Source organism: Euwallacea similis, chromosome 17, assembly GCF_039881205.1.
Source record: "Euwallacea similis isolate ESF13 chromosome 17, ESF131.1, whole genome shotgun sequence".
In the NCBI taxonomy this organism is placed as follows: Eukaryota; Metazoa; Arthropoda; class Insecta; order Coleoptera; family Curculionidae; genus Euwallacea; species Euwallacea similis.
Window position 1 is genome coordinate 2,592,483 of NC_089625.1, and position 15,345 is coordinate 2,607,827.

General features: G+C 35.1%; 1 protein-coding gene across 1 annotated transcript in view; it reads left to right on the forward strand.

The window, feature by feature from the left end:
• The window catches only part of sm (smooth), a 65,913-nt gene that overhangs the window by 19,295 nt on the left and 31,273 nt on the right, over nt 1–15,345 (forward strand). The window contains exon 5 of the mRNA XM_066398304.1: nt 8,759–8,819. Coding sequence (XP_066254401.1) covers nt 8,759–8,819 — 61 coding nt within the window. The remainder of the gene's footprint in view (nt 1–8,758; nt 8,820–15,345) is intronic.

Genomic DNA, 15,345 nt, shown 5'->3' on the forward strand with positions numbered 1-15,345 from the left:
TAGAAACTCCGAGTTAATCTTTGCTTCGAAATAGTTTTGACGTGAGGATAGAGTAGTGTCAAGTGTAAGACATTTTCATTTGCAGTTTAATGAGCGAGTTGACAGAACGACCGGTGAATCTATTTTACTATATTTTCGAATTAAAATTTTATTACTTGCCATCTCCGTTATCTGCAGTTTTTCACTAATATAGCCGACTTAATCTTCATTATATTCCATCCCTGTATTATAAAGTTTTTTTATTAGGAAAAATAACAGAAGCCACATTATAAAAACGACATCGCCGCTTTACGTCACTTGTTTTGAATCTTTTTTAAAATTCACGTTTTATTAAAAATTTACATTTTCTTAGAATTTAGCTTTGTTTCAGTAGTTTAGGCCGTTTCTTAACCAGTAGAAATGCCAAATAACTGCCATTGGAAGTGACAATTGCGCATTAATCTTGTTTCAAAACTATTTCGAATTTGAACTATTGTTTAGGATGTTGCGAAATATAAATAAATATTGAGGACCACGAGGAATCCTGTCAAAATTCTGTCCATTGTTGTTGGTTGGTCGCTATTACGCTTTGTTCCAATTCACATTTTTTTCAAGTGAGAATGAGTTTAGTTTCAATTCTTAGTGCACGTTACCAAATTTACAATAAAACCATTAGTATGTTGGAGGGTGTTTAAAGCAAATTTCATAATAATGGTAATGTTTCATCATTGAATATTGTACTTAATTTAGGGTGTTTTGGCCTTATTTTATTAGTTTTATTTAAATATTCTTTTTGCCCATAACTATTTTTTTCAGATTAATCTTCGAAAAAATGTTAATTACGCAGTAATAGTTTGTTTCAGATCTTTCCTAACGTAAAAAAAAGTCTAGTGACATGTCGCTTTTAACAAAACCTTTAAGCAAACGTTGCCGAGTTTCCTATAAGACCTGTAGAATGATAATATTAGATTACATTAAATAATTTTATATTATTGTTTGTTTGCTTCCGGCAAATTTTGATTAATTTTAAATGCCCATGGTGAGAGGTTTTAGCCTTATCGGTAGAAATAGACGTAACTCCGCCCATGTAAATTGGCACCCTATGTAGGCTTATTTGTCTCATAACAGTTATTTACCTATGACTACTGTATAATTTTCCATCAATGCTTGTGCTAATAATGCCACGATACACACCTCCTAAAGCAAAGTTTTACATTTGATCAAACACTGTAATGTGTACTCAATTCGCCCATTTCTGCAAATGCTCATATAGCCGAGATTACTCTATAAACCTCTTTCTCGTTAAACGGGCATTCAAAAGGCGGCAAAGCTCTATTTTTCTCCTTCCGAACACATAATTGCAGCCGCCTTCACAGTCCTATTTCATGAAAAGAAGACAATTTCAAGGGAAACTTCTATTACTGGCGAAAGGAACTGTTATTAACCAGGTTTTGTCAATTAGAGTCTTTTCGTTTTAGCCACTTTCGAGCTTGGAATGGGAGTTTGACAAAAATATCCCATTAAAAATGAAATATTTGCTTCGAGAACGGGTCTTGTCGCATATCTCCGAAACGAAAGACCGGTTTGTTTCCTGTCTGAAAATTGTAGTTGTGACTTGATTATTACCGGAGAAATTACCGCCAGCAGGTCGTATGATAATGACAGTAAATTGCTTGAGATGTCTGATGAGGAGTAATTAGTGTGAAACGTTATGTGCATGGAAGGTTCTCAACTTGTTCTAGTTGCCAATGTCTAGTTCTACTTGTAAATAATAGAGGTGTGCAGACTGAACGTAAGGACAACAATAGTTTATTAAAACAGACTTGAAGTTCGTTGCGAATTTGGGGTACGAGGTTATGAATATTTCCCAGCACACTTCCAATCTCTGACAAGATTTCACTACCCAAAGGGGAAGCCGGCAGTAAACTTTAGCAACTTAGCTAGACAGTTTCCTGGGAAATTGTGTACGACATAGATTCGGGATTTGAGATAAAATTTGTGCGTATAGTCCAATAATTATTACGTAGGCGAAAACACACCTCAAAACCTACTTTGTGATAGGTGATTGAAGTCTAAATGGCACACGGTATGGCGTGTTCCAGACCGATCGTCCGACCCTTCATGGGGTCGTGGCATAAAACTTTCAGACAGCAATCTCATGCAGCGCGTCTTTTTATGTATTTTCTTTTATTTCCTCAGAAGTCGGCATTCCTGGCGAGTTTCGCCTGAAATAATGCTGTTAAACGTTAAAGTATTAATTTTTTCATTTCCTTTCAGTGCATCCGACACGCAAATCTGGGCCTTCGAAATAAGTAGTAGGTGTTTTGTCGGATCATTTGCTTTATAAATGTGGAAAAATGGAATTTCCTTAGAGAGAGAGAAAGAGAGGGGGTGCGTTGCTGCCAAAGTTGGAGTGGTCTAACCTTCTGCCGGCAAAAAAGTGGCTTTCGTTATCATTAACACAAATTTTTCTCTGAAATGCTCTGCGGAGTTTGTGTCCTGTAACGTAGCTGACGATATTTTGCTATTGCCCGTATAGGCCGGCTGCCGATTATTTCGTTGTATGTTGATATTAAAAAAAAACGTGAATTTAATTAAACTCGGCTTTAAGACTTCTTTTTCCCTCACATATTACTTCTCTCATCGCTTTACTGATTTTTATCAAATACTTCAATAAGCTGTTGAATTCCTAAAGTTTTTTCCCTCAATTACACGTCTCAAATCTTCATTTAAAGGTTTTTTTGAAGTGTTTTTTTGTTGATTTATCACATTAATATTACACGTCATTACGATATACATAATTATAAATGCTTTTTATTTTATCTGTTATCTATAAATAAAACACGTCGCAGTGTAATAGCAGTAGTAGTTATCCCTGAGATTTATTTATGCCGACCCACATAGGCCCTCCGAACCGTCTGAATTTTTTCATTTATAATCTTCCTGCGACGATATTTTTAGACCCGCGCTTTTACACATCCAGACCTATCGGGTATTGATCTTTTTTCCTGGAAGTGTCCATTTATTTGGGAGAATACGGGTCAGGCTCAATACAACGCAATTTCACACAATGAAATATAGTTCTAGTGTAACGGCGCACGTGTGACATTAGCATAGAGAATGAAAATTCATAAATTCAATAGTTTAAAAGATGAGGTTGTTTTGCCAAAAAATTTGACCCATAAGTTACCAGATTTTTATAAAATTTGTTTTTAAATAGTAGTGTAAGTGTAACGCGCTACTAAAGGTTTATATTTAAATATTTCCCGATTTATGATTTCACATCCGTATAGTCATCAGTTAGTTGCCAGATGCAATTAAAACTTAAATTCTAAAGCAAAAACCTCACTGTAGGAACTTTCTGGAAAATCCTGCCTGCTCCACTTAAGAAACTTCAGAAATGCGCAGTTATGCATGTGCATGTTGGTTACAGCCCTATTTATAATAATTTATTCCATGACTTTGAAACGAAAGGTCTTCCTAACACTTATTAACCTTATTAATCCGTTTTTTTCTTTTTATAATATTTTAAACCAAAAAAGTGCTTGAGAATATTTCGACAATTTTCTGCTCCCTCGAAGCCGCAACATTCTGAAGAAGAGCCAACAAATTATTCATCTTTGACGCAATACAATTTCAATGGATGTTTCACGATTTTCATAGAAACGGAACACAAACACCTACTTTAATTTAAGGTTTTACGGGCTTGTCCTGTGGGTTTACAAGTTTTTCTGATAAATCGGATTCGTATATAAATAAATGTTTTTTGGACTATTTTAACACCACTGTAAATATGAGCTCTCGTTTCACACTTAGCTAACAAAACTGTAAAATGAGTATAATTTTAGGATGGCATACCTGTACAGCACGCGAACGACCAATTTAAATTTTAATTAAAGCTTCTTCGATATCCTGCGCCTAATTGGCCTAATTGCATCGTAAGCAAAAGTGTCCAATGAATGGACATTCGGTGCATTAATTAATCGAGCGTCGGCCATTGTTTGCTTGATCTTATAATGCGGCCCTTGCTTAATACATAGGTACGTTTTTTACCTGATTAAGTAGATCTCTATTTGATAATTTATTTTTTTCTACAACAATGTCGATTATAGCTAAAATATGTTATTAAACAATGTATACGATCTTGAAAGAAATCCTTGATCTGATTACAGTAATTGAAAGCACACACCTGGCTTTCGGCTTAATTTATAATTCTAATTTGGGCGACTGAACTTTGAAATTAAACCCGAGGGTAAATGATTGCGCTCAATTAACCCTAAAAAAATAGATTGAAGGAAAATAAATATTGGGTCAGTCGACTGACACCGGTGATTTTTTTCCAGAGGTTTATTTTTTCCATTTTTCTTTTAAAACCCAATTTCCGGAACGGCTTTTATGATCCAATCAGTTTAATGCTTGTTTATGTTTTTAGCAGGAAATTCAACTTTATCCCCAGCTAATTGTGTTATGTTTCAATTTTTTGTAATGTCGATGGGGCAATAACGAACTTTTCGTTAATAGTGTGGAAATGTTGTTTATCCTCTTGAATTAGATTTTTACGTAACTCAAGGAAATAGAGGTTCTCTGTATACTATCACCAGAGATTCAAAAACACTCCTCGGAAGAGTCGGAACTTATAATATAATAATTGTCACTTTATTTACAATTAAAGTTTTTTGAAGTATTTGTTTACTTAATAGTATCGCACATCTGGGCGGTATTTGTCATCTCTGGTCGCGATATCGACATTTTTCCGACTAGTATTTACCGTACCTACAGTGGCCAGCAAAGGTTTAGACATACAGTGAATGTTCTTCATTCAAGTTGAAATATAGCATTATTATATATCAATCGAATCAAGAAATTATATATGTATTTTGAAAGTACAGTATTATGATCGTTTAATATGAATAATCAATTGAAAAAAAAACGCATTTCTTAAATTATTACAAATTACTTGAAAAAAATAACACATTTTTGAAACGCGAAAACCTAGGCACAGTTTAGGGAATAAAAAAAAGAAAAACCAATGGAATAGAATAACAGTATTGCGTCTTAATCAATATTTAGTGGGGTCACTGTCACACACAATCACTGTTTTAAGACGATTTGACATAGATTGTACTAACTTTTGGGTAATATCGTTCCCTATCTTCTGCCACTCTTGCACTACAACTCATTTTAATTTTTCTTTGGTCGTTATTTCATGGCATCGAATTATTCTTTCTAATGCTCTCCACAGATGTTCAATAGGGTTGATATCAGGACTCTGAGAGGGGGGGGGTTCAAGTCTGTGGGGAATATTATACAGCAGCCATTCGCGAACAATGTAAGACGTGTGTTTTAGGTCATTGCCTTGTTGGAAGTAATAGTCTCCAGTTCACCCAAGTTTTTGCGCACTCTCTTGAAGATGTTCTTTTAAGATATTTACATAAACATGTATATCCATACTTCCATCAATTGTGACCAAATTTCCAACACCCGACGCTGCCATACATCCCCACATCATGATGCTTTCACCTCCATGCTTAATAATTTTGATAGTATTCTTCGTGTTAAATGCTTCTCGTGGTTTTCTCTGCACTTTTTTTAATTCGTCTGATCCAAATATGTTATATTTACTTTCGTCAGTAAATATTACCTTATTCCAGAACTCCATATCACGATTCAGGAATTGTTCTGCAAACGTTACCCTTTTTTCTCTATTCACTTTACTAACAAAAGGCTTTTTCCTGACGGTGCAAGATTTTAATCCAGACCTATGAAGCGATCTTCGTACAGTATCAGCGTGAACTTTTTTTTGAAAAAGTTTGTCTATCTCTGCGGTAATTTTAGAGGCTCTAATTCATGGATTTTCTTCAGCTAGATGTTTGATTTTTCTCTCTTCTTTAATTATTAATTTTCTCGGACGTCCGGGGCGGATTTGATTTTCAATTCTTTTTTGCGTTCCATATCTCAACATAATAGTTCTGACTGTATTCCGACTTCTGCCTATTATTTTCCCAATTTTACCGTAAGATTTAGTCTCCTTATGTAATTCAATAATCAGATTTCTCTGAACTAACGATAACTCTTTGCCACTCATTTTTTACAAGAAATAAAACTGAGACAATTGCGATCTGACGTATCATTGTTTATCAGTTGTTTTTAATCAAAACCTACTTTAGCAAATTGGACCTGATAGATCCCTTAATCATTTAAATTTAAACAGGTATGCCTGGATTTATGCAACCAAGAAAACGTGTAAATTCACTTTTTTTATTTCTAATGTTCGACTGATTACACAGCAAATTAATATCAATAATATTTTATGTAGGCGACAAATGAATAATTTAACACAGAGATTTGGATGTTTTCGTTTTTCAAAACTGATATTTTTTTGCAAACATTGGCAAGTCTTTGATGTGCCTAGACTTTTACTGGCCACTGTACATCCCATCTTAGGCCGTCTTGCTGTTTAGAATTTTCAAGTCTCATCGAGAAGATAATCCATGGGCTGAATAATGTCCTCATCATGAAAGACGCGTTACTTGGAGCATGTTTGCTTAGTACTTAACTTGTTTATTTCAAACTTAAGAAATTGACCATAACGGTTGTATACAAACGAGGATAACAACGCTGGCCAAAGAATTTGTTCTAACATGGGAGAAGATATTATCAACTCAATCGGATCGATGGGTTCGATTATTTTCAAGTCGTTTTGGACTTCCATTTGATGCACGCGTTTAAGCGAATTTTGATGAGGAAAAGTGAGTGAAGAAAGGGAATATACCTATTGGCCTCCTGTTGATGGTTATAAGCGGCCATTGTCTGGTTTTTGTTACCGTGATGGCGACCCCGCTCAATGCCGCTCGGTAAATCGTATGCGTTTCACTCGCGCGTAGATTAAAAGAAAATATTATTGAATTTGTATTTTGAGGGAAAAATATCGAGATTTCCGAATAGTTATGCTTCTAAATTACGTTGCGGTATCGGGAAAAATCGAGAAATTGTTGGAATAATCTGCAAATACGTGTAAAAATATCCTCTGCCAAAGGTTTTAAAACCAATTCCAATGAAATAGCCTAAATGAATATAAACAAATCAGAAACTTTCATAAAGTTTTACATCGACCAAGAAAATTTAACTGACTGTATCCGAAAGTGGCAACACCACTCAAAACATGTGTCAAATTTTACGCTTCGCCTGTGGTTCAACAACGCTTCACATAACTTTTGCCGCTTCTTGCACCGTTGTTACTGGGGCGAAAAATAATTATACTTTGCGGATAATAAATCCTGCTAATATTAACTCACTCACCCTAGATAGTTAGTTTAATCTAATCTAAAACCTTTGGAGGAAGGTATTCTCTTCTCGATGCACTTTTCCTCCCAAAAATACATCAGCTCCACTCTAATTATCCGCAACATCCAGCCTCAAAGCATAAGAATTCGCGAGCTGTAATAGCGATAAGGCGGATTTATTGTTCACGAAGAAATTGAAATCATCCGCTGACTATAAAAAAACCGAACATGGCTCCAAATAATAATATAAAGTTTCCAAGATATCAAATTTTCGGATCTGGAAAAAGTTCATCTCGGAGTACTACATTTTTCCACTTTCCAAATCTGCATTTATTTTTTTATTAATTTTTTATTTTTATGGACCTTCTGTCTAATTTGACAGCTCCGCTCTTGGAATTAATGGCAATGGAAAGATATAAACCGTTTCTAAATTACTCCTCTAAATAGACAGTGAGTAACACAGGGGTAATGAGAGTAACTATGAAATATCATTTTTAACATTTTATAGTGAATTTCTAAAGGCATCTAAAGCGCAATTTATAATACCTTGCCAATTTCCATAATTTTTCTAGGAAATCTTCAATAACAGCACACTTTAATAAAACAGCACTTTAACCTATTAGTTTGAAAACTAATTAATGAGCAATAAATTTCACTGACTCTCTTGTTAGTTCAACCCTTTGCTATACTTCAACTCCTTGACTTTTAAGGTATTTTTCATAAATCACAACCAAATGGGGCTCATTATCCGTGAAAGATGACGATATTATACAACATCAAATCCAGCTTAGCAATGCAAATTATCAATTTAATGCTTCTGGTAGGGAAGGGGGCCAAACACGCAACCCTACGGGTCTCTGAGATATGTAACGCAATACACTCAAAAGACCTGCGATTAATACATAATTTCTGAGATAATTTATGACAAGAGCGGGGAAAACGAACCAAGAACATTCACCACTATTGGTTCAGTGGCTTAACAGGCAAATATAATTTATAGTCTTTAAATACGGTCATTAATAATTACTTGAAGGCTAAATTGGTGATTGCTGCGCAGTTAAGTGGAGGTGAAGATTATTACAGAGTTCTCGTTTTTAATTAAACCTGAAACTCTTAAATTCTCACTTGACCCAAGTAAAGTACTGCACACAATCTAGTTTCGAGATTTGCGTCAACAGGAAATCGAACCCATCGGTAAACAGAAACGACTCAAGTTGCTGATGGTTTCTGCATTCTCCTCAGGATTGGAAAGCTTCCGTAACTTTTAATAAATTTTAAATCATTTAATTCACTATGTCAGTTCATTTGTTGCGAAACGAAACCCCATAAAGCTCCTTCCTGTTGCTAATTCAATTTAGGTGGTTGTATTATTTTAATTGGTGGAAATATGTATGCCGAATGTAAATAACTAAGAAAATAGTAAACACTGGGGCTGTATTAACTTATAATCATCGCCCATGTAGTAAAACGCTATATTATTGTCTTTTTATTTTCAGCCTGAAAAACTGAACGTTCACAAAAACGACTCGGAAAGTTGGGACTACACAGTATCGTTAGGTAAGTAATTTCAGGTTGTTTTCATGATTCTAAATCAACACTTTTCCAACACTATTATATATCACAAACTTTTTGGCTGATCAACATTTTGTATGTGACAATGCTATCAATATATGCTGGTTAATGGCCCTTTAATCTTGTAGATAGCATCTACTTAAAAATACTCCTCAAAGTGATTATTCAAGCCTGTTATTGATTGCCAAGTTATAGTTAAGATGAGGTGTTTCACGAAGCGTGCGAAATCGTATTTCTTCAGTTTGTATGGAGATCTGTTGGATTTATGAAAATCTGCTATCTTAGTGTGTTACTAAAAATAATTTAGTTCGAAGTAATGGGACCTTTACTTCTATGAATTACAAAATTCCTCCATGTTAAGTGGCAAATACATGATATAAATAACGCACCTGTAAAGTTTATTTTTGTTACGAGAATCAGAATGACTATCATTATGGTACTGGCCGTGAATATTAACAGGTGAGGCCCGCTTTTTAACCATTTTTTATGTTGTAATGATAAAATTATGATCAGAATTTTTATCTTCATATCAAAAAGAATACAGCTGACATTAACAGAGATTTTTAATATTGAAATTGTGGTTCCAGAATTTTAGGTTAAGTCAACTTTTCAAAAACGCACGAGGTTATCACGATCAAAATTTCATCATATCGAAGAATTTTCTAGACCTTTTTCAAATGTTCCCAACATGAAACGATAGATCTATTTTTTTGGCATTTTCTATGCACGTTTCTTAGAATTCGAAAAGCCTTAGATACTTCCACTTATACCTTAATGTCTATTTTTTAAAGTCTTTTAGATTTAAGCCGTTTAAAGGATTCCACCCGTAAATCCGGCCCCATAAATCCATTTTCCATCAGTTTCCGAATACCCGGATTTAACTTCCTAAAAGTAGCAACCTTCAGGTCAAATCTGAAGTTCGCTTATTCTAATTTTTGAGTTTACTATTTCCCTTTTACATGTATGCATTAGTCGGTAACAATTTGCAGTATTATTCCATCACAATTGCCGGGTAATTAAGGGTGAATTTGCTGGGCTGTGTGTTTAGGTGCAAAATCGAATCAAATGAAAATCGCTTGTAGAGTTCCGAACGCTAATGGCCGTAATTCACTTTGAGATTGGATTAAATACTTCACAATGACCATGGATCAAATAACCTTAAATTTTCGAGCGAAATTACATTATCGGACAACTTGATTTGTCTACGGTATTAACAGATTGCACTAATTTGCCTAATACCTCCCAGAAAACCCGAATTTTATATGATCTACAAATTGAATCAATTCTATTAGAGGCGGGTTTTAGCATTATCCTACACTTGTGAATTGCACCAATAACAATTGTACTGATTTGAAACGTGTCCAATAAGATTTTTGGGTGTGATACAGTAATAAGTGACATTAACATTAGTAAAGCAGCTGGCCGTGTACCCGTTATTTTAGGACATGACTGTTGCGTGCACTGTATATTACAATTGATCATCAAATGGCGGCATTCCGAGAAATGTCAGACCCTAAGAATAACATACACTTCTCAAATTCGAAATTTATACATCCTTGTCGCTCAAACTAAAACGTACGAACTTGGAATTTTTATCGCGACATGCCGGAGGCATGTGGGGCTCTGCCTCACCCACCTATCTCGACGTGACTGAAAATTTAGGGCTATATGCGCTTTTATTTTATGCATAATACCACCTGCTTTGTGTCGAAAAATCGCGAAACATCACGGAGGTTGTAAGAATTGCAATTTCGGGGGATGCTCGGTACGTGTCTGGGATTCTTTAGAATCCAAAGAGGTCCTAATACCATCGTTTTTATGCGGAAAATGAGAAGCACTAAGAGTCAAAAATTGGCTGTGTACTGTAACATTTAAGATTATGCGTTTCCAATTCCCGTTGCAGCAATTATTACGAAATAAGAACGGCCCGTCTTTGAAAGTACGTACTCGTCGTTTATATAGTTCAAGTGTTAAATAAATGTATGAGGTTAAGTTTCGATATAGATATCGATAAGCAATCCTATGATTACCGTTTATAAACAATAATTATTGATGATTCAAATACTAAAGAGATCTTTTCATCAAATTGGTCAAAATCGACCCATGTTTCTTAGAGATTTTTTCCCGTAAAACTGGAAAAATTAGTGGATAACTATGATGCAGAAAGGATCTGCATTCGCCAAAGTGTTTTTCCATGCTACGCAATTTTTGAGCTTAAGAAGTTGATAAAAAGTGACGATGTAAAACTTATATACTTAGAAGAAAGCTATTATTGAGGTGCACTTTCAAAGATCTAGAGCAGTTGACAATTTGACAATAAGCATACGAATTTAGAATACCAATTGCTCTAGCAAAGTATTTTTTAAAATTAGCTGATATATGATGCGGAATATCAAATCTATAACATTTATCAATTCGGGTCCGTACAAATACATTCTAGTTCCGAGGTAACTAAGAGATATGGCAGAAGTTTTCTTATTGGCCCTCTCTACCTTCCATGTAAAGACTACATTGTAGTCCAACTCGAAAATTGTGACGACTGTGTAGATTGAATTTTAGAATTCTGTTAACTCTATGGGCAAGTAATGATAATATAATAGATAACACTGCAGTAACTTACTTGGGCGATAAAAGATAATTAATCAATTTTATCCTTTTTAGTGCATTATGGTACTGGAACTACTGATTGTTTCTAGAAAACACGTATCCGAAAAAGCTGAAAAAATCAAATTTTGTCATCTCACAAACACCCCCTTAATGCACCCCCTCAACCAATCCCAAATACCTAATTATCCGGTTAATAGATGCAAAACCACAGTGTTTCCACAGGATGTGACATCGTATGCGGTCCCGGGGAATATTTAACAATGGCGTTGTGGTCTATGGAAGAGGGTGCGGACCCCTTTTGTCCAGGATTCGATGATGCCATTGTTGGGGCTAAAATACGCCACCTGACGTATGGTAAAGCCTTGAAGTGGTCGTCTATAATGATTTCCGATGGACTGGAAAGTTGCCAAACGAATAAATGCATCAAGGGTGTTTTGGTTCAGGTTATGTGTTAAATTAAGGAGGGGCATTGTTTCCTAATATAGATGGAGTTAAGGTGATGGGGTGAAGGGTGTTTGTACCCAAGATTATAACCATTGGTTTAGGATAATGACTTGAAATCTCAACCAGGCCAACATCTTTTAAATTTGGAGATATTTTAGTTCTGATAATATAAATGCTAATTAATGTTCAGAGATCACATAGAAATCGCAGCTTCAAAGAGAGTTAGAGATAAATTGAAGTCTTGGAAAAAACAAAGATATTATACATATAATATATTTAAGGTTACATTCTCTCGGCGAAAAAATTAATAAAGAAACATTTTTTAATGCCTACACTTATAGAGATACTGTAGCTACCAGTACCAGATACTTTCGAGTTTTTCTCAACTGATATCTATGCTTGATCATTTGATTACATTCCATTTCACCATTTCATTTTCAATCTTGCAGAGTAAATTATTCCACGAAAGACCATACATTGAGTTTCCAATTCAAACTTCTCCCAATTCGCCTATAGTAATTTCAATCAATAATGGCTTAATCTCCACATTATCCAGAACGTGATTTGTAATTATAAGGAGGGATTCAATTATGGGGAGCCCGTAATTGACCGACTATCAAAATCAATTACCCCGGCTGCTTGTTAAGAGGCCACTTACATGACGGCCGGGTGTCAGATTCAGATAAGCGCGTCATATGGTCGTGTACAAGTGAATTCGTTTAATAATGATATGCTGCTTTGAGGGGTGTACGCCATGTGGATAAGCCTGGAAATCTGGATTCGTTGATTTAATAATTTTTTGTTAAGCAAACGCAACAGATGTTCTAAGTGAGTGACATGTATATTTATTACTGTACATATATGTCTTGGCTTATAGACTTGATTCAAGTGATTTATTTGAGTTATTGTTCAAAAAAATTGATCCGTTTGTTCCCTAGATATTGAAACACATTTTGAAATTTTTAAGGTGTAGTTTTTCGATCTTTACCAATATGATTTTATATTGAATCTCGAATTACCAATTTTTCTGTAGTTTCTGTACGTTTTGTTCTATTTTCTCGTACGTTGAATTTCGAGAAATAAAAAAAAATCACAAAGGTAGCCATTACATGACTAGCTGATCCGGCCCAAGATGAACGAGCTTTGACGGCATTTTTTTAAAGCTCGGAGGTATTTTTAGCCGTTTATTTTCAAAAATCGACTTTGAGGTGATTTAAAATTTTATTATTACAGATACCATAGGGGACCCAATATCAAAAATCACTACAAACTTCTTTTAACGTGCCAGTTCCCACGTTGTGTAAATGACCATATCCTAAAGTGCCCAACCTTGGTTTCCATAAATTATTTTTCCTATCGAAGGCGATTAAAACTCTAAACTGAAAGCATTTTAACGACTATGCAGGACAAATTATAACCTCTGGCATATTTGAAGTGTCTCGGACATATTTTCCCATGTTGTTTTCTAATTGCAGGATGTACGGGATTTTCATTTGGCATCATTTCAATCCCAAATAATAATAATAATTCCTATTAACGTTCGTGTTTTCGTGCCTGGGCTCAAAATTAGAATCCCTAAATCTGCGTAAGCAAATTAAACGTCGTTAATTGGTTCAACATTCACATTAAACTACCCATTCGCAATGTTCACTGGGTTTTTACAGCCTTACATTCCAGGTGGCTTATTAATAGGGATCGTCAGCCTTTTTCTCTGCGTGAGGCAAATTTCCATATATCGAAAAGCCCGGCTGATGGAAAAGCGACCAGAATCCGGTGGTACGGAAAATACCTCTATTTAGCAGAATTGTTTCCGATAGCCAATTTTCCAGTTTGATGGATCCGCCGTGATTGAAACGTCATGTATCAGATAGACGAATCTAAACTGTATCAATCGATATTTAATGACCTCGTGTTTAAAGATCACAAATACGAAGTCAAGAAAAAAATTGCCGGCCATAAATCAAGACATCACGATGCGGAAAAATACAATAAATATTAAAATACATTCTTACAAAAATTTTCGTTTTCTCATTACACGGGAACGGATGATCCGACAAATTTGCCGAAAAATGATGAACGAGGGTTATGTGCGAGGTCTCTTAAGGGTTTCTTTACCTTTCGGCTTAGATTGATCGTTCACTAGCCCGATGATTATTTTTTTCAATGGCGGAAACCTCCGTATTATCGATAACGTTCATAACCCTAAGTTGTTTACGATGATCACATTAAATCCGTATGCGGAAATCCTGAAATCCCATTTACCAATCCATTGGAACTGACGTTGTTTTGCAATTTTCCGAGCTGCTATGCCTTGCTGCTTTACTATTCAGACTGATGTAGGCTCGGAGTTTTGATATTTTCCGATACATTTTTAGAGAGCTGTTGCTTATTTTTGTGGGTTAATTTCCTCATGTAATAATCAAAGGTACCTGCAAAGTATGCTTCTCAATCTTATCCCTTAAACTTCCAAATATAGCGATTACCGAGAAATTCCGACTTTATTCCCAAAATGTTCAATATTGAATGGGACAAATTGAATTCCTCGACAGAAAAATTGCTTTTCGCACTCGCGTCTTGTGTCTCGTTTTACGGCAGAATAGAGAAATCCACTCTCGGATTGAAAAATTAAATTTTAATATGTGCATGAATATGCTTTTGAAGATGGCCAGGCACACGATTACATCCTCTTTTTTTATTTTGCATCTATTTCCCTGACAATGCGGATAACTCAATAGTGCTCGAAATGAAAAGTTAACAATGGTGGCATTATAGCACGTGTTGCTCTTTTGCTATTCAACATACATTTTAAAAGTGCTATAAAGTACCTCTCTGAGGAATCCAGATTAGAATGTTGCAAAATGTTTATTTTTGTATCAAGTTTTGCGTCGTTATTTCATTTTTGAAGTTCCTCATTATTTAGGGCAATTTCGTGCTCAAAGAGGCCGCTGAAAAGTTATCCCAATAAGCTGGAATATACCCAAGAAAGTTTAATGCATCCAGTCACGCAAGGGCGCAAAGTTTGACGCCTTTGAGTGAAACGCCACCCGACGAGAAGCATTACCCCTTTTGAAATGTGTTATGTCAAGACGCGAAGCTGTACTGAGAACTTTGAATGGGAAGGAGGAATGCTTAAAAGTCGTTATATAAATATTAGAAAGATAAGAGTGTTACAAGAATTTAATGATTACGTATACCTTTTTTTGACATCCAATAACCCTGGGAATTTATTTTGAAGAACCTTCATTTTGAGGCATTCGAAATTGCTACAATAGAATACCCATTTTGAAGACCGAAGGTTGGTGGTTTATTTATGTGATTGCCTAAAAATTGAAGTTTTTAAGGATGTGCCCATTTGTCAATATAAGAATGCCTCAAAATTAAAAAATTATAAAAGCTCCCTTAATGTACTGATTCTATTTACTCAAGATTCAAAGATAATCAAAGACTTTTGCAGACAAGC